Raw genomic sequence first — 21,273 nt, forward strand, 5'->3', positions numbered from 1 at the left:
GGCAAAGCCTGTCCCGTGAGGGAAATCATATGATTTACTTAAAGATATACATAAGCGGCTATAGCAACCATGTAGAACAGAAAATTAACAGAATATTTCCATATAGATTCAGTTAGAAATCTACCTTATCGACAAGCGACAATGTGGTACCTTTTGGTTGAAAACGTCACATAATTTACAAGGAAACACACATAATACATAGACATTTATCTATACTTATAATAAAGCGGAAGAGGGTCGAAAGTCTGTACATGGAAGATATTCGAAAAAAAATTGGCTGGGGATACTTAGAATCGATAACAGAACACATTCCAACAGTTTTTAGAATTTTTGTCTGTTTATCTGTTTGTCTGTTTATCTGTTTGTCTGTTTATTTGACCGCGCTACAAATGAAAACGGCTGAACGGATTTTGATGCAAACTTTACTAATCTGTCGAAAAAATCCACGGCCAGGTTATAGGCTATAAAAATTTGAGAAATTTTACCCCTAAGGGGGTTAAAAAGGGGGATGAAAGTTTGTATGGAGTTCAAGATTTATTTTAAGCTAGCAATTTGAAACTTCGTAAGAAGATATATTATTGAAATACAAGAAAACTAATTTCAGCGTTTTTGAAAATTCATCCCATAAGGAGGTGAAATAGAGGTTGAAAGTTTGTATGGAGTTCAATTTTTTTTTTGAGTGCGTTACTTGAAACTTTGTATAATGGGCATATTATTATAATACAGGAAAAGTAATTTTAGCGTTTTCAAGAATTCGTCACCTAACAGGGTTAAAAGGGGGTTGAAAGTTTGAATCCATTACAAATGCTTTGAAACTTCTTAGAAATGTATGATAGACGATTACAAAAAAACTAATTTTGACGTTTTTGGAAATTTAACCCCTCAGGGGGTTGAAAAGGGGATGAAAGTTTGTCTTGGGGTGCAAATTTTATTTTAAGTCAGGAACTTAAAACTTTGCAAAACGTTAATTATATTAAAAAGCAAGAAATTTTTTTTCAGCGTTTTTAAAAATTCATCCCCCATGGAAAAAGGGGTTAAAAACTTTATCTTGATAACTATATTATTTTAGCTACTAGGCCAAGTTAGGTATCGTTTTTGTATAAATCGGGTATGCCGAATTCATTTATGATATCAAAATGACACCATTCCCGAGTGAAAACACAAAAAAAATGAAAAAAACTTTTTTTAATTTCTCTTTACGCTTAAACCGCTAAACCGATTTAGATAAAATTTGGTATAGAGATAGTTTGAGTCCCGTGGAAGAACATAGGGTAGTTTTTATCCAAAAAATGGAGACTGCGTTTGCATGGAGAAGCGGCCGTGCCCTTTCCTCTTAATAATGGTCACGAATTTTTCAGTAAATGTCAAACGATTTGGGACTTATACGCGTTACCATGCCTTCCCGAAAAAAATCGAATCTTTCGCGAAAGTCTCGCAATGCATTGCGGCCACAAGGGGCACGGTCTCAGGAGTCTAAGAAAAACCACGGTGAGAGACTCAGTGGCGCTAGCCAGGCAGGTCGCTTCGCTTTCGGCTGAAACGGCAAGCCAGCGCGAGTCTCGATTGTGATCCCAAATACATCGTACGCAATACATATATAGGCGCAGATCCTGACGGAGTGTGGCGCCGGAGAAGCCGTGTTCATCAGCCGTGAGCAACTTCCCGTTCCGCTTTAAGCGCCTACAGGTCCCCGTGAGCGCCTGCTTCGCTATGACTATCAACAAGTCGTAGGGGCAGACGCTACGCAGTTGCATTTCCCACTCCGAAAACAACAAAAAAAGGGGCAGACACTGCCCGCCGCCGGCGTCATGCTTAGACTGATTTCACTGGAGGACCGATTTGGATGACATGATTTTGATGGGAACACCCAAATATTCCGAAATACGTTTTTTCGATTTTTATAACCACGACTTTCATAATCCCGATTATTTATAAGTCCGAAATATCAAAATTACGATTTTTAAAAACACGGAATAAAATCACGAATGTGCTATTTCCGAAAACTTTAAATCCGATTGTCACTTGACAGAAAGCTTAAAGTTCCGATTTTACACTTTTCCGAAAATATTTTTTTTCCGAATTCCTAAATTCCGAAAAATCATTGTCCGATCGGAAATAAAATAATTCGGTATTCAGAAATTCGGTTTTTTAAGATTGGAAAAATGAAGTCCGTGATATTCAAATGAAGACTCACGTTTTAGTAATTATTACGGGTACCTGTCGTGCCGCGTCATGGCATTCGGCATAAAATATTTTTGGCATAAAAATTCGGCATAAATAAATTAGACAGAACTGCGAACCGGAACTGTTGCTAGAAGTGGGTTAGGTTAGGTTAGAACTGCGGACCCCCAAGAAAACAAACTGTTGCTAGAAGTGGGTTAGGTTAGGTTAGAATTGCGACCCCCAAGAAAACGAACTGTTGCCAGAAAAGTGGGTTAGGTTAGGTTAGAACTGCGACCCCCAAGAAAACGAACTGTTGCCAAAAAAGTGGAAATTTAAAAATTGGGATATTTAAAATAGGAATCGGATAAGGGCAATTCCGAATTCGTGATTTTGAAAATCGTAAATGTTAAATTCGGTGTTTGCCACCATCGAAATTGTTATAGTCGAAATTATGTAGTTCGGAATTTACAAAATTCGGCTTTTTGGGTTTTCGGAAATATAAATCTTCGTGATTTCCATCATTCGTAATTATGACAGTCGGAATTTTGATGGGTCGAGCATTTAAAAATCGGAATGATAAAATTCGACATTCTAAAATTCGGAATAATATTTTTTCGGAAATATGTAGTGTACCCGATTTGGATAGGTACAGTCAAGGACGTAAAAATACAAAAATGGTACTGTATCGTTCGATATACACCTACTACTCTATGCCGTTTAAATCACGTCAAAAATTTGAATAAGGGCAACAAAAACCTTTTGGAGTGTAATTTTATTTAGTGGTAGCAAAGAGGATGTAATATTATAGAGCGGTACTGTCATAGTAAATTTTGTAACCACACTGCCATCTATCGACACACTTTAAAACTAAAAATGAAGATTTATTAAAATACGATAAAATGTATTTAAATATGGATAAACGATCTTTTTTATTTGCATTAATTATTTTTATTTTTTTGACCCATGTTCTTTCACTGATATGCGTTAAAATTGTTAAATAATAACAAACGAAACCGTTAACGCCCTCTATACGAGAGTAGGCAAAAGGTAGTAGCGACATCTGATCGAGAATCAAATTTTCGTGATTTTCGAGGCACGTTTTTTCCTTAGACTGTATCCATCTATTACGGAGTTATATCTATCTTTGGTGGTAGGTACCTAATTGTAAAATATTTTATCTGGACTACAGTCCTCTAGCGTATCCATTTGTCAACTTTACTTTAAGTTCCGTCTCCCGGGGACAGGGAGATAAATTAGGGGTGAATTAGCCGCTTACTGACACAGACCGAATTCCACGCAGGCGAAGCCGCGGGCACAGCTAGTTCATAATATTTTAAATAATACATATCAAGCATTATTCAGCTCGGATATAACATTAAAATTCAATAAAATATGAGGATTAAATAAAAAGAGAGGTAAACAAAAGGCGACTTTGTGCGTAGAAATTGTTAATACCTATTAACTATTAACCCCAAATGCATCCCCTAATGTATTGAATTTAAACATTTCTTAGAGCTCTATAACATTTGAAGAATATAAGTGCTTTTAATATGCGTAAGCGTGCTATGTCACTATTTTATATATTTTGCATATATATTGCATGCATTTTACCAGTGTCTGAACTCTTCAAATGTTCTTCTGATTATCTGAATTGATAAATCCCTAAAAAGTCTGCTATAAATAAATATAATTGGTATAAATAGTCAAATTTCATTAAATGCAATATTTAAACTTACAATCTAAGAATTTATTTTTCGTTGTTAATAATGCGTAATAACAGTGGCAGCAAATCAAGAAGGTGGAAGATTATTAAACTTTTTTCTCGGAGAAGGCATGATTTGTAATCATAGTTATTCTCTTGCAGATTCAGTGTCCACATTTATAAAGAATGCAAACCTATATATGGACATTTGACGCCATCGCTAGAACTGGTGCCTAACGAGGCATTTTTATATTAGTGAATAACATAATAATAACGTTTTATATTATATTTTCTAATTAAAAAACCACAAAAGAGGAAAATAAATCATGACTGTCCATAACTGGTTAAAGAAATTGTCTGCAATCTTTGGAAGTTGCCCAAAACCGTTTGAGTTGTTATTAGATCGCGTAACGAAGTCTTGTCAACCCTAGAGCTGGCTTACAATAATTGTATTGGGCCGGCGACTCACGAGACCCTTAATCCACCTTAGACGATGGAAACTTTGTGTAGGGTTGCTAACTTCATGCAGATGATAAAGACATTTTTTGTAATCGCAAGCGTTAAGCTTGTAGCTTGTAATAAAAGTGGAAGTCCCTTTCTAACAAAAGCTGTCAAAAAGTGACATTCGCTTGCATTACAAGTTACAAGCTTTTGATAAACGGGCCCTAGGTAGATTGGTGTAAAATTGCACTGTAAATATTAATTTATTTTCATTACGATCTGGATCAGTTTCATATAATAGGAATATATTAAATATATGAATAACGAGTCACTCACGTATTTTAAGTCGAAAAACGCTCGACATGTTAATAGGAATATGTAAACCTTCAAGAAAAGAGCGTATTCCCATCTTAAAGGCCGGCAACGCACTTACAACCCCTCTGGTGTTGCGGGTGTCCATGGGCGGCGGTAATCGCTTTCCATCAGGTGATCCGTCTGCTCGTTTGCCTCCTATTTCATAAAAAAAAAAAAAAAAAAAAAAACGATGGCAATCGGAATTGAATCTAAATTTAATTACCTACGATATGCACTATACACATAATGCAATGAAATTCAATTTTAGTACATCACTCTGGTATGTAATGGGCGCGTATATGCAGGTCGGGCAAATCAATACGTTTTCAATTAATTGCGATACGAGTATATATCAAATTTACATTTTCGGATGGCACACGTTTGACGCATGATAATTGAAGTTGGTTGTATATTCGACGGACTTCCGGTTCGAGCGTCATTTTGATTAATTGCTTTGTTTTTTGCTCATTAATATTCAAAGACATAGTATAGTAGTTATAGACATGAAACCGAGCGACCAGGGGTAAGAGAAACACTTATTCATGTATTGACAGGTTAATGTATGACAGCATAATCCTTTTTCTCTTTCACTCTTATAAATTTCGGTATTTCGCCATCGCCTCCTACCTATGCTGCCTTAACCCGACCATGAAAAAAAAAACCGGTCGGTGATAAGGACAAAGCATGACACTATTTTCTCTTTCCTCTTATAGGAATCGCAATAAGATTATCTTTCTCTATCAAAGAGTGTCAGGCCCTTTTTAATATTGTTTAAAGTGTAATATCGATAGCTTATACAGTAAACTAATATGGTAGTGTGTAAATGGAGAATTAATCTTGAAGCGCGTTTAACCACCATTTTGGAGTCAACGGCCGGTAGTCCACGTGCTTCTTGTAAAGTCCAGCTATCGCTTTACAAGAGCTAATAAAATCACCGTATACTGTATTTTACTAACCGTACACTTTTAGTCGTATTTAAAGCTCCTAAGGCCTTGATACTGGCGAAATAGTCCCACTGGACTGAAGCCATAATTTAAAAAAAATGAATGAATTAATGTATATTCAACGTCAAAGATATATTAAGTATGAAGATAGGTACATAAGGTACATAATTTGGCTTATTACGAAGAGGTTTGGTGGAAAAGTGTGAACATATCTTTGACGTCTACTTACAGCTTTTTAACTGTCCACTTACGCACTTTTGGTTAGTAATTGTATTAAAAATTGTTCCATTCTCAAGAACATTCAAAGGTTTGTATAGGAATCATTCTAGCTTGAGAATTTGAAGAAACAATAGCCCATAGTAATCGAAAAGCTTTTTCCAAAATGGCACAAATCTATTACTACCTATAGGTAGAGTGTAGAGCCAGACCAACTCTGCATGTCATTTGAAATAACAAAGTGTGGTAATGTCATTATTAATGTCAAAGTTCTATGAAAATACGACTTCACTTCAATTGAAATCGGTGCAAAGTTAGCTTAGACGGGCTCGGGACGGGGGACGGGCTTTGTAAAAAACATGCATTCATTTGTTTCGAACACAAACGTGCACTCAGAGAAAACTATTGTGAAAATAACAAAAAAACGTTGCTAAATAGGAGCCGACAGAGTCAAATTGCGGGCGCAGCAAGCTTAATTTTGCGAAAAAAAATTGCGTAAATGACAAAGCGAAAGCGTTAACTTTGTGAAAAAGCACATAGCGAATTTCACAAAGTCGAATTTTTCACAATTTTACTCTGTCGGCTCCTATTTCGCAATTTCAACTTTGTGAAAAATCATATAGCTAATTTCACAACGTAACATTTCTCGCAATTTGACTCTGTCTGCTCCTATTTTGCAATTTTAACTTTGTGAATATTCAGCAATGTCGACATTGTGAAGTAACGTTGACAATAATACATAGTAAAAGTTGTGATTTATAACATTGCTAATTTAGCAAATCTTTACATTGCAATATGAACATTGTTAATTTAACAAATTTAGTTTTTAACAATTTTTCTTTGATGCCTATTCCGAACATAGCTATTTTAGCAATTTTTATTTTGTGGTTTTATCAAGTGAACTTCGTTATATAAACTACTTTGAAGTCGTAGTTTTAGCAAAGTTGAAAGACGGAATAGAGAAGTCATCAATGTTGATATTGTTAGCTCAGCAGAATAATATTGCGGGGATAGCAATGTTAATGTTGCTAGCTCCGCAGTGTAATATTGTGGTTATAGCAATGCTGACGTTGCTAGCTCCGCAGTGTAATATTGCGGGGATAGCAATGCTGACGTTGCTAACTCCGCAATGGAATATTGCGGGGATAGCAATACTGACGTTGCTAACTCCGCAGTGGAATATTGCGGGGATAGCAATACTGACTTTGCTAGCTCCGCAGTGGAATATTGCGGGGATAGCAATGTTGACGTTGCTAGCTCCGCAGTGTAATATTGTGGTTATAGCAATGCTGACGTTGCTAGCTCCGCAGTGTAATATTGCGGGGATAGCAATGCTGACGTTGCTAACTCCGCAATGGAATATTGCGGGGATAGCAATACTGACGTTGCTAACTCCGCAGTGGAATATTGCGGGGATAGCAATACTGACTTTGCTAGCTCCGCAGTGGAATATTGCGGGGACAGCAATGTTGACGTTGCTAGTTCCGCAGTGGAATATTGCGGGGATAGCAATGCTGACGTTGCTAGCTCCGCAGAGGAATATTTCGGGGATAGCAATGCTGACGTTGCTAGTTCCGCAGTGGAATATTGCGGGGATAGCAATGCTGACATTGCTAGCTCCGCAGAGGAATATTGCGGGGATAGCAATGCTGACATTGCTAGCTCCGCAGAGGAATATTGCGGGGATAGCAATGCTGACGTTGCTAGCTCCGCAGAGGAATATTGCGGGGATAGCAATGCTGACATTGCTAGCTCCACAGAGGAATATTGCGGGGATAGCAATGCTGACGTTGCTAGCTCCGCAGAGGAATTTTGCGGGGATAGCAATGCTAACGTTGCTAGCTCCGCAGTGGAATATTGCGGGGATAGCAATGCTGACGTTGCTAGCTCCGCAGTGGAATATTGCGGGGATAGCAATGCTGACGTTGCTAGCTCCGCAGTGGAATATTGCGGGGATAGCAATTCAGACGTTGCTAGCTCCGCAGTGGAATATTGCGGGGATAGCAATGCTGACGTTGCTAGCTCCGCAGTGGAATATCGCGGGGATAGCAATGTTTACGTTCAACATTGCAGAACTAGCAATGCCAAAAGTCGCGAACGACAATAGCTACCTGAAAAAATACAACAATATTTATAAAACTAACTTTTATTATTAAAAAACGTTTGCAGGTCCGTAAGAATAGAAAAAAATGTTGCCCACTAAAATACAAATAATGTAGATAATAATGGGAAACTAAAAGTTTCCAGTGAAAAATCAACTATTTACTAATATGTAAATCAAAAACAAACACTCGGTGTTTCGAAAATGGGAATTGAACCCGCTAAATGAAAGAAAGACCTGCAATTTACTGTACCGATCGGAAGGCTTAATTACATACATTTATTTAAGATGCTATGTTATTTTGAAGAACCCTTTGATTGAGCCTTTCGATCGGTACAGTAAAATTGAAAGGTTTTTTTTGTTTTTCACATTTAGCGGTATAGTAACAGTTAAGCTATGTCAGCTCATATTCAAGCGCGCGTGCACCGCGATTTGATCTGATTAGCCAAAACCCATATCCGTAGGAACGGATCAACGGGACGCCAGTCCCGCCTGAACCATTGTACAGTTAACTGGTTATTTTAATATACGGAGTCGAATATAAAAGTGATTATTATTCAACACTAAAATACCTATTTAAATACTATTTACCCTCTAGCCACTATACAGAAGTACCGTCAGCGGGATCCGGGAATCGAACCCGCTTTAGAAGTACTAAAAAAGCGGGTTCGATTCCCGGATCAGCCAGGCGACTTTTTTCAAATTCTTTGAATGTAGTTCGTATTGTTTTTAAATAAATATAGAAATGAAGCTATTTTTACTTCCACTCGTCAAATATTTGGTGACAACTCGCCAAATATATCGAAACACAACCTTATTCCCATGGCAAGAAAGGTGTGTTGCGACATATTTGGCGACTTTGGCTGGCTATTTGAAGCTGACTGTACCTACTATTTCAAAGTTAAATGGATGCGAATGGATTAGAAGTATGACCATATATTTGACGAGTAGAAGTAAAAATAGCTTCCTTTCATTTTTATTTCAAAACAATACGAATTGCAAATAATTAAGAAAAATCGCCTGGCTGATCCGGGAATCGAACCCGCTAAATGTGAACAAATAATAATAATTAGCATACCGTCAGGTAACAAGCAAAACTCACTAACTACTGAAAAATAATTAAACAAAAATCAACCTTATTCGCATAATATTACGGTTCACTATGGCTATGAACTTGTGGTGGTACTTAGTGACTTTTGCTTATCACCCGACGATATATCTACCTGCTGTTAACCTAACCTAACCTAACCTAAGTACTGGTAATAACCAACAACAGTATAACGTGACCCACCCCGTGCAGTTCTGTACCTTACTGTCAATATTATAGTGACAACGCTATTCATACATCAGGTCACTACTTACATGCAAGGTGTTTCCTAACACAACAATCTAGCGCCACTTGCACCATCCTACTAACTAATGAGGGGTTAACCGGTTAACCCCTCATTAGTTAGTAGGATGGTGCAAGTGGCGCTTAGGGCCACAACTGTAGTTACATATCGTTTAAATAGAAACTAAACTTATAGCCACGTCAAATTAAGCCGAAAATATCAATCAGCAGAAATAATTCGTGTTGTTTTGAAAATTGGTATAGTTATTTATACCTTGTGGTGTCCAGATAAACATACTAAAAGTCCTCGAGGGTGTAGGGGGGGGGATTTTCCAAACCACGAATTATATCCGCAGATTTTTTATTTTTTTTTGGGTTATTAGCATATTATCACTGCATGAACAAAACTGTTTTCATAATGAGGGCTATTCCCATCAATAATCATTACATATTTACCGTAATATAACATTTGATTACTTCCTGTAAAATAAAATACGAACAAAAATATGTTTAAAATAGGAATTGTTAACACTGTAATGTTCCACGGCCCTTTTGAACTTAATTTACTAAACTGAGTTAGGGTATGCATTATACCTGCATAAGTAATTGTAATCATACTTACTATTACTACAAATTATTAAATCTTACTCTAGTTGGGTTAATTAAATCGGTTTACTGAGTACGATATGATACTCAGGAAGATTAATGTTATGCCCAATGACTACACAGTTGCACAAAAACGGATACTGCATGGTGTCTTGATCAATGTATATGTGTGATGATTGTAATGAGTCCAGTACATTATAAGCATGGTAATGATTATCAAAACCAATTGTTTGTAAAGGCTTAGCCTTGAAACTAATCTTAGACACTCCATCAACATATATGTCATCAATTTTGGAAAAATAAATGTTTTCTTCATTAATAGCAGTAACTATTACAGAATTTACTTGGTAGCGCTCGGAACACTTTGCCGCCCAACTCACTTTATATAATTTTGTAATATCTGACCATTGCATTTGATCTAAAATCTGTTTACATTCACTAACTGGTACTTCTGCTTGGCCCCCAAACGAAAGAGGCGAACGAATAGTTTCTTTCAAGAATATGTCATTTAACATCAACTGATGCTTTCGAGCTACTGTCAGTGTCATGTTAATTCGGTTATTTGTTGATTTTGCAGCTAACTTGTTGAAGCGATGTTTAGCTTCGTAGCGCATTGAAGACAGAAATCTCAAGGGACCAAAACGTAACATTGCCGAATGATAGTGCAGTAAATTGTGAAATTTAGGCTTAAGACTTTGGTTAAACAGTGTGATGTACATTTCGCAAAAGTCAGCGATCATATACTTAAAATAGTCTATTTGCTCAGATACAAAACGGGGTGACATAATAAAATCTAAAACAGTCATTAATTGAATATACAGTTGCCAATATTTATTATGTCTTGGAATGAAATCACCAAACATTACACCAAAATACTTGCAAAATGTGCTCATTTCGGCAGCATTTAAACGTATATTGCCTTTTCGTAAATTGGACATGGCCAGCGTGACGGGCTTATCTTTTTTATCGGGACCGTATTGAAATGAGGAAATTTTGTTATTAACAATATCAATTGTAAGATATTTCATTTTGTCTACAAAAACCACAAGTAAAGAGCACATGACGTATTTGGCACAGCCTTCGTGCATGTCATGCATTACATCAAAACCCATTTGCGAAAATAAATTAAAATTTTCTATGTCGAGCCATATACATTTTTCTTTGACGCCTGTCAGAGATGAATTATTCGTTTTTAAATCATCCTGGTAATTTGACTCGGTCCTTAAGAGAGATTCATCTTCATAAACCTGATTAGCCATGACTTTTTTCTCTACTTTGCATGTTCTGCAAGGAAAATTGCTTGAAAAACTCTCAACAAATCCTAAAACACTATGCAAGCCTAAATTATCTCCTAAAATTAATGACAACTCAAAGTAAATTGTGCCCTTGAAATCTGGCAAATCAAAAACTATTCCATGCTTAAATAAATCATTAAACTGGTCAATCAGGGGCTGAAATATTATACGATTCCCAAATTCCACTCTGTCAGTGGAATGATAGAGTAAGACTAAAAATATGTTACCTAACAGAGAGGCACAATAGTACGGCAGGCAAGGAAGAGAAATGTATGCGGCTCCTAGTTTGTGCACACCACTATGACTACCCAAAGGGTTCAAAGTCTCGAAATCGTCAATTTGCAAAAATATGGGCATGACTATCTTATCTCCATGATTTTTCTGTCTCCAAAATGAACCATGCATATAATGCTCTATACTGTTTGACGTGTCATGAGCCATCAGTTTTTTCATAGCATCGATGGTCTCATGAAGTATGTTAGGCAACGAAAAAAATTTGTGCAACACATCTCTAATAGGTATTTTATGGGCTATGCACTCTACTGCTTGGTAATAAGTTTTACCTTTTTTTTTTACGTAATCAAATCGTCGCCCTACAGTATAAGGCTCAGGATTAACTAAAGTACCCTTACTTTCAAAGAACTGATGTCGTTTATAAGTTGAACTAAACATCTCTAGATCGGTTGTCAGTTTTGCTACGGCAGAGCTAGAAGTTACTGGTAACAGAGGTCTGATTGACATAGTGAACATGTTGTGAATACCGCTATAAACTGTATCTAGCACATTGTTCGGCAAATGGGGATTACTATACAGGGATGAGAAAAGTTGACCTAAACTGTCGCTTAGCGGCGGTGTGTTGTGTTTGCTATCACTCTGTATAGTACTATTATTTTCTTTAATTTGAAACTCGGTTGCGCTACACACATTATGTAATGGATCATTATTCACGGGAGAGGTCTCTTGTCCAATAGCAAAATCCTGTACACTTGAAGCCTGTTGTAACATAGAAGAATCTGAATGTTCTTTCAAATAATGACGCCTAAATGAATTGTAGAGTTGATAAGTTCTCCCACAATCCATGTTTGGACAAATATAACATTTACCTGGATGATAAAATGTAAAATGGGTTTTAAATTGCTTCATTTGGACAAAAGACCTTTTACATATTGCACACAGCACCATCGTGCCTGTTAGAAACAGAAGCAAGCAAATCTAGCATAGGAGTGCCTTCAGTGTCAAACTTGCTCTTCATTACATATATACTTCTTTGGATAAACATCCAGACTGGGGCACAATCTTTTGAATATGGTAAGTCTAATGCCCATAGAATCTTAAAAGTATTTGAAACAGCTTTACAAATGCTGGGAAACGTGTACCTGATGTCTTCAGAGATTATTAAATCATACTGCGTAACATCCTGCCAGCAAGCCCCAACAGCAACCAAATATGGAAGAACAGGCAATTTTTTTTCCTGCAATGTGGCCTTCCGTTCACTGAAGTGGCTTTGAAGGTCCGATGTAGATGGCACCAAGCTTAAAAACGCGTTGCTTACTTCTAATCTAGACGGGTTCCAGGGTTTTCTGACTCCTTTCACGGGAACAGTGTGCATTTGTTTCAGCAACAGGGGAACTGCCAGAAAAGTCGCAACATTCGCTTGTTCCTCCCCCGCTGCAAAAATAATTAATACTTAGTATGGTTAACGGTTACTTAAGGTAAAGTTTCTATTGAGTAAAATTCGTCATCTCCTCTATCTATAGTACCTACTTCACTTCCAGCCGGGCTAGCACATGATTGGCGCGAGAGTATCTCGCCGCGACATAGACTACCCGTCGCCTTTAAATTCATACAGTTAGTAAAAGACGGGTAGTCTATCTCGCGGCGAGATACTGTCGCGTCAATCATGTGCTCGGCCTACAGGTGTCGTTAAAAAAATCTACCCTGTATATAATATGTTATTTTCATCACACTTGCTCGAAAAAGATCTAATATCATGCAGGTGTACTAAAGGACAAAGGCCTATATTGTTCCCGCAGGAGTTATGGATTGTGAAAAAAAGGTGTAACTCTCTAGGGAGTTACAGCTTTTTTTTTATTATGTCATAACTACTACTATTACTACTTAATATGAACCAAGTAGGTATACATGAGTTTTACTTTTAAAATACTGACGTTTATAATTAGATATTTCGGTTAATTAATTTAATAGCTGTTCAAAATAATATTCTTACTCAATTTTCAATCGTGGCTGAATGCCGGATGGGTATGTGCCTTAGATGCCTAACTTGGCAAAAAATCACAATATGGCGGACGAATGTTTGAAATGTCACCGTATTTAAGAATTTTTTCGCATAAAATTTAGTTTTTTCTTCGCAAGTGTGATTCTGTGTTACTCCGGGAGTAAGAATATTAACAAACTCGAGCCCCTTGCAAGAACTTGAACGTTATGCTTAGGTACTTACTTCTATATAATCTATATGGCTGAACAAATAAAACGTATGTACCAGGGTGGTTCACGTGTGTATGGGAAAAATTCAAGCTCTACCCCCTTATTTTGTTGATCAATCACAACTTTATCTCAACTACAATTTTTATTCCCATAATTTGAAAATGTGATTTATAAGTTATTAAGTAAAAAAACATTTTTATTTCAAATTTTTATGAATTTTTAGGTGAATTTAAAAAAATCTACCTTTTGAAAAATTACAAAAAATAGAAATGAAATTGTTTTTTTTTTTTACTTCAAAACTTATAAATCAAATATTCAAATGGTGTGTAAACAGATACATAAATAAAAATCTAAATAATAAATACGCATCCTCTTGTAGTTAAAGTTACAAAATTGGGAATATTTTTTCAGCAAAATGAGTGTAACAAAATAAAACAAAAGGTTTTTTAGAGCCACCCTAGTATGTACAGTGTATGCAATTTCGAAGCTCACTGTACATACTGTATTTACATATAGAGGCAATAAAGACACTATTTGACAAAAAAACGATAATATAACTTACAAGTTGCAAGATCCAAAACAGTTTGAATAGAAGTGTCAGGTCGTGTTAGCTGTTGAGCCTTCTCATCTAGTAATGATAGCAGGCGACCTTTCACTACCGGGAAATTTTCTTCGAACTTTCCTTCTATTTCAGGGTATATTTTGTCAAAGTCACTGGCCAGCTGAAAATAAACAGAAATCAAACATTTGTTATTCAATTAGAGCTTAAAAGCTCTTTCACAAAATCAAAAATGTTGCTAGTCATCAATCATCATTCATAATCATACAACGAGAAATGTTGCTAGTGTATATATGAGTATTTAAAATGAAAATCAATAACCCGACTGCATAATAATAATATAATCTACTAGCCCGCGACTCCACCCGCCACAGATAGACACACTTTCGCATTTATAATATTAGTATGGATTTACTCGCAAAACTGAGACAAATGTAATGACACCTCATATGTTAAACTCCGCTAAATGGTTTAGGCAGTAGAGCGTGCCAAATAATTAAAGATACATACATACATACGCTTGAAAAACTTAACCTCCTTTCTGCAGTTGGGTATAAAAATAACTTAACACAAATTGATGACTTCTGCCTGGTGATGTCATGAAGTCTGGCATGAAGACACTTGATTGATTAGTATTATCATTGACTCACCAATTCATAGCCCCAAGGACATTGCAGTGCTGGGAAGATGCTCAAATAACTAACATGGTCGCCTTCTTGCAGTGCAGCCATGCGTTCATGTAGACAACTGTTCCATTTTGTTTCTACCAATTCTCTCGGTGAAGAAGAGTGCTTCAACCACTGCACGGTATCTTTTTCAGAGTCTTGATTGGTACTTATTGTTTGAAAGGTGTCAGGAAAAGGTCTAACCCGTGCATTAGAAGATTTGACAGCAGATTTTTTTCTCTTGTTTTGGTCTCCGCTGCTGTCGCTGCTCTTGTCGCTATTACTGCTGTTACGACTTCTGCTGCGGCTGCGGATTTCTGCATTTAATTTTCTGCGTACTGTTATTAATCGGTTCACTATCAGGCCACTGGCCTGGATAGCTTTTCCATCAACAAGACGAAAAGGATTATAATATACCCCCTTTGTTTCACCTGGGAAAAGCTTTATAATTTCTGATGTCCACGTATCCCAGGTTTCTTTTCGTATTGGGTCAGTGTTTTCTTTCAATTTCCGCACCTCAGCCTCAACAATAAGGGCCGTCAGTATCTTTCGGTCACTAGACGATAATACCTTTTTATTGATTAGAGGTTTCCCAATACTGGATGTCTCTAAAATTTGTTTAAGATTTCCGCCAGTTATAGCCCCTATGAGTTTGCTTGCATCTATAAACTGTAAATCGTCACAATTGATGTCCCATTCCTGAAAATCAAGTAAGCACTAAGTTACTAAAGAACTAGAAGTCACGTCATGTGGGTATTTACTATTTGGGCACAATCATAATATTTACATAAAATAAATACATAAAATAAATATTTGGAGACAATCTTATTCAGAAAATCAACCTAGTCCCAAACTAAACGTTATTTATTTATTTTAGACTTAAAAACAAAACATTCATATTGACTACATATGATAGAAATAGCTTACACTTTTAATCTTTTGGATAGTAAAAAACCGGCCAATTGCGAGTCGGACTCGAGCACCGAGGGTTCCGTACTTTATAGTATTTGTTGTTATAGCGGCAACAGAAATACATCATCTGTGAAAATGACAACTGTCTGGCTATCACGGTTCATGAGATACAGCCTAGTGACAGACAGACAGACGGACAGCGGAGTCTTAGTAATAGGGTCCCGTTTTTACCCTTTGGGTACGGAACCCTAAAAATATATGATTATAATTAAATGTATTATAAATTAGTCGGAGTAATTCGTATTAAAATAAGTTGAAATAATTTGACCCAAAATAATAATGTACCTTAATATAATTATTCTGTGAAATGTATTTATTTCCTGGCCTACTTGTAATATGGGTACTAGTGACGATATAAATACTTATATAGTTTAATACATAGAAAACACCTAAGACTCAGGAACAAATACTCGTGTTTATCACACAAATATTTGCCCTGACCGGGGATTGAACAGACAGTTGACTCCCTCTGCATAACAAAAACATGATCCACCTTAAATACAGAGTAAAGATAAATATTATTATAATTACCAATAATTCAGTTGATGTTGTAACAACAGAGGATGTACTAGATTTTTGGCTACTTGATGGAATCACAAAGGAGTCTTGCTTTTTAATTGGAGCTATAACTTGCTGTACATCTACATCCCTCGGATCTTTTGTAACTCCTCTCTATAAAATAAAATTAGGAGTGATTAATTTAACCATAATGCCCATTCACATTATTTTATTTATTTTTATTTATTTATCAAATGGCACTATTTAATTGTTAATGCTTAGTTTATTGATGAAAATACAAAAGTCGCTGTATCTCCATCATCAGACTTAACCTTGATAAAAAATTCTTTATAAATCTTACTGGCTTAGTAAACATAACGAAGAGGACAAATCGTCAAAGTGAACTATGCATCGTTAAAGAGTTTCGTTTTGATCATCATCAGCAGTTCCACTTCATTAAATGTCAGTTTTTCTGAACGTGAATACTAGATTCATTAATGAAAATACAAAAATCGCTATATGTATGCCTATAAGATTCAAGAATTTTTCCCTGGATTCCTCATGGATCCCATCATCAAAACTGGGTTTTGACAAAAACGGGACCAACTTGGGACTATACACATTCAAACAAAAAAAACAATTTTCCAAATCGGTTCACCAATGACGGAGTTATGACGTAACATACATACAAAAAAAAAAACGGTCGAATTGATAACCTCCTCCTTTTTTGAAGTCGGTTAAAAATTGATTCAAAGTAATGAAAACATCTAAATTTTGAATCAAGTAGGTATACGAAAAAATGAAACTGCTCACGCGTTCTCTCTCACGGTCTAACGCCATACGCAGTTTCCCTTTTTGAACTGCTGCCGGGACCAATAACGACAACTCATGGTCGTTTGCGTTCAATAAAAAATCGAGATCCGCGCCCTGATCTATAAGCATAGAGATAAATAATAAGTACTGCATATTGCATAAATTTAACCCACTACACTGCACTGTCATGGCGGTAACAATGCCGGCAATATTTTTGCAGATATATTTGTCCATGGGGCTTCAAAGTGCCATAATTTCATTGCAACGTGTATTTTCCATGATTTCAAGAAAAATAAGAAGTAAATGGCCATTTCGATGGAGCTATAATGTCTACAACAATACATTGCTTTATTTGGGCAGTCGTGTAAAAAAAAATGGTCCAACATTGCAATTCAAAAATAACCTAAAAATAATTGTTTTAAATTCGATTTAAGAAATCTTCGACTTCGAATAGTTTATTAGGATGAAACAAATATCGATTAGCAACGACAGTCACATTACATTAACTACAATAGTAACTAGTTAGAACTATGTAAATACAAATTATAACTTACCGTTTAGCGATCCAAAAAGGTGTATCAAATCACAGTTGAACAGAAACACACTTAAGTCGTCCATCCTTTATATTTACTATTTACCTATAACTGTCTTAACTTTAAAGAAACTATTTCCTTATATTTTTAACAACGTGAACGGTTCGTTGTTTGAAAAGACAATAATAATCACTAAATAAATACGTTCCGTTGTTAGCGATTTGTCACGCATCCTAACCGTACGAATGTTGCCAGCGAAATGAACGATTCTTTTGTCAATTTTGCAAAGGACTAGTCAACATCACTATTTTAACAAAGTTAACATTGTGTTTCTAGCAATGCTTATATTATTTCGCAATGTAAAAGTTGTGAAATTATTAACTTGAGAAATTTTTCCCTTGTAAATTCCGCAATTCTAACATTGCGACTTGAGCAATCAAATACCTTTCTTAGAATTCCGTTTTTAGGGTAAAGGCATTAGTAAGTAGGTACTAAGTACAAATAATAATAATTAAGTACGTTGTTCCTTATAAAAAACTGCAAACCTGGAGAGTGGAGTCATAGCACGGTACGCTTATCACCATGCCTGTCACGTTCTAACAAGTATGTGAGTGCGAAAGTGACGGACTTAGTGATAGGGGAAACCATGCTGTGCGGGCAGCACGTAGTACGTACAGAAGGTTATAATTTATTATGTGTGAGCATTTGACAGATTCAAAGAGCAGTTAGATTAAAAACTATTTTAGGTAATAATTGCTTATCTAGAGAGATCGGTGCGGGCGGGTTGTGAGCGCGGCGCTGGCGGGCCGCGAGCATGACGTTGTCACTGACGCTGTCGCTAAATCTAGAGCCCGCGCAGCATGGTTTCCCCTATCACTAAGTCCGTCACTTTCGCACTCACATACTTGTTAGAACGTGACAGGCATGGTGATAAGCGTACCGTGCTACGACTCAGACAAAATTAATACAGCCGCCTTGAATAGCCGCCGAATAGTAAATCATATTTTTACTTCTAGCGCCTAAACTATTGAGTGGATTTCAATCAAATAGACATCAGTAGATCCATAATTAGTACACGAGTGCTATGCAATACAAATTTACTAAAATAAGTGGAGGAAAAATGTGTAAAACTTAAAAATGTGACTACAAAAACAGATTTTAGGTCTTAAATGGGGTTTAAATAATAGTGACAGTAATGAAATTTGACACCTACAATTTCAGGGATCCCTGTTTGCGTGTCATAAAATTGGAGCTTCGGGTCCACGGGGATCAAACGCCATCTTGAAAAGTATAAGTCTTTTTTGGTTTTTCTTTTTTTCTCGGAATATCTGGGTTTAATGTGAATACTGTGTATAGCGAAACGAAAGCTTGTTAAATTCCACATTAAAAAGTTATACAACACCATGTCCCAAAAACGAAGCCTTTTTCTAGAAATTACCAATTTTTGGAACACAAACACATTATCTACCCAACCACGAAAAAAAAAAATGTGTGGAAACTTGTAAGCTTCCCTTGTAACTTGTAAGCCCTATTTGATAGTTTGTATGGAGATCAAACCTTTTTTTGAGTACAGGACTAAGAAGTCTTTGTATGAAGGCATATTATTAGAATACAAGAAAAGTAATTTAAGCGTTTTTAAATATTCATCCCTTAAAAGAGTTAAAAAGGGGTTGAAAGTTTGAATTCATTACAAATGCTTATTGAAATTTCTCAGAAAGGCATTGTATAATATTACAAAAAAGGTTATTTCAACGTTCTTAATAATTCTACCCTTAAGGGTGTTAAAAAGGGGATGTATATAAGTTTATATGTAGTACAAGTTTTCGTTTTAGCTAGGAACATGAAACTTGGTAAAAGGGCATTATATTAAAATAGACGAAAACTGATTGCACCGTGTTTGAAAAGTTTGTATTAATAAAGTTTGCAGTGGGAGCGAACATTTTTTTTAAATAGTGGACTTGAAAATCTGAGTGTTGAGAGGGTTTATATCGCGAACAATTTTTTTCAGCTAGGGGCTTGAAACTTTGTACTTTGTGAAAGACAAATTTCATGCGCTGTATAATTATTAACAAATGATTTACCGTCCCTACTGATATCTTTTGCTGCATAATGTTCTATGCTCATTTAAAATATATAACCACCAACATACAAATCCACGCGTACGAAGTCGCGGGCAACAGCTAGTATATTTAATATGTCTTAACCGTTTCAACGCCAAGCAGCGAAGTAATTCGACGTGACTCAGACCAGACGCCAAGCAATAAACCAAATGTATGGTTTTCTAATAGGAGCAAATGTCGTGGCGTCAGTGGTACGACTTTCCGCTGACGTGATTTTCCGTCTTTGGCGGTGAAAAGGTTAAAACAAAAACCTATTATTGGATTATTTACCCTTGTAACACCTGCAAACATTGTAAATCAACTTAAAATTTGTAGTTAAGAGTTCTCTTTTGTGATTTTGACAAAGGCTCTCTCAAAGTTGCTAAAATCACAAGGTATTAATCAATGTGGTTGTGAACACTGTCAACCTCCAAACTTTAGCCGTGTAGATTCCGCAGAGTTCTATTTTGTTATTTTGACAAAAGCTCTTGAAGTTGCTAATATCACAAAGTAAAAAACAATGTGGCGGCCAACATTGCGAACCGCACAAAACTTAACTGTGAAGATTTCGCAGAGTTATTCTTTGTTATTTTGACAAAGGTCCTCAAAGTTGCTAACATTACAAGGTTTAAATCAATGTGGTTGTGAACACTGTCAACCCTCAAACTTTATCCGTGTAGATTCCGCAGAGTTCTATTTTGTTATTTTGACAAAGGCGCTTAAAATTGGTAATGTCACAAAGTAAAAAACAATGTGGCGGCCAACATTGCGAACCGCACAAAACTTAACTGTGAAAATTTCGCAGAGTTATTCTTTGTTATTTTGACAAAGGTCCTCAAAGTTGCTAACATTACAAGGTTTAAATCAATGTGGTTGTGAACACTGTCAACCCCCAAACTTTAGCCGTGTAGATTCAGCAGAGTTCTATTTTGTTATTTTGGCAAAGGCTCTTGAAGTTGCTAATGTCTCAAAGTAAAAAACAATGTCGCGGCCAACATTGCGAACCGCACAAAACTTAACTGTGAAGATTTCACAGAGTTATTCTTTGTTATTTTGACAAGGGTCCTCAAAGTTGCTAACATTACAAGGTTTAAATCAATGTGGTTGTGAACACTGTCAACCCTCAAACTTTATCCGTGTAGATTCCGCAGAGTTCTATTTTGTTATTTTGACAAAGGCGCTTAAAATTGGTAATGTCACAAAGTAAAAAACAATGTGGCGGCCAACATTGCGAACCGCACAAAACTTAACTGTGAAAATTTCGCAGAGTTATTCTTTGTTATTTTGACAAAGGTCCTCAAAGTTGCTAACATTACAAGGTTTAAATCAATGTGGTTGTGAACACTGTCAACCCCCAAACTTTAGCCGTGTAGATTCAGCAGAGTTCTATTTTGTTATTTTGGCAAAGGCTCTTGAAGTTGCTAATGTCTCAAAGTAAAAAACAATGTCGCGGCCAACATTGCGAACCGCACAAAACTTAACTGTGAAGATTTCACAGAGTTATTCTTTGTTATTTTGACAAGGGTCCTCAAAGTTG

The 21,273-nt window shown here is 36.2% G+C and overlaps 2 protein-coding genes across 7 annotated transcripts in view; one reads left to right on the top strand and one right to left on the bottom strand.

Annotated features, from left to right (window-relative positions):
* The window catches only part of LOC134747625 (protein PALS1), a 215,665-nt gene that overhangs the window by 86,778 nt on the left and 107,614 nt on the right, over positions 1-21,273 (top strand). The window lies entirely within an intron of this gene.
* On the bottom strand, positions 8,623-20,527 carry LOC134747631 (uncharacterized). Of its 2 annotated transcripts, XM_063682236.1 has the most exons (6): positions 17,659-18,504; positions 17,105-17,223; positions 16,325-16,465; positions 14,807-15,520; positions 14,160-14,319; positions 8,623-12,820 (listed from the first exon to the last, which is right to left on the bottom strand). In XM_063682236.1, the coding sequence occupies exons 1-6, from the start codon at positions 17,720-17,722 to the stop codon at positions 12,312-12,314; spliced, it is 1,707 nt and encodes a 568-aa protein (XP_063538306.1). In that variant the 5' UTR covers positions 17,723-18,504; the 3' UTR covers positions 8,623-12,311. The 2 variants fall into 2 exon arrangements, 1 of the variants encoding a protein (XP_063538306.1); XR_010128349.1 differs by lacking the exons at positions 8,623-12,820; positions 14,160-14,319; positions 14,807-15,520; positions 17,105-17,223 and having other exon boundaries at positions 15,553-16,465; positions 17,659-20,527.

This window comes from Cydia strobilella, chromosome 15 (assembly GCF_947568885.1).
Source record: "Cydia strobilella chromosome 15, ilCydStro3.1, whole genome shotgun sequence".
Taxonomy (NCBI): Eukaryota; Metazoa; Arthropoda; class Insecta; order Lepidoptera; family Tortricidae; genus Cydia; species Cydia strobilella.

Coding starts and splice junctions, on each gene's coding strand:
- LOC134747631 (XM_063682236.1), bottom strand. CDS start 17,722: ATGGACGACTTAAGTGTGTTTCTGTTCAACTGTGATTTGATACACCTT. Junction 16,466..17,104: donor TAGACCGTGAGAGAGAACGC/GTGAGCAGTTTC, acceptor TTTATTTTATAG/AGAGGAGTTACAAAAGATCC. Junction 14,320..14,806: donor GTCCTTGGGGCTATGAATTG/GTGAGTCAATGA, acceptor GTTTATTTTCAG/CTGGCCAGTGACTTTGACAA.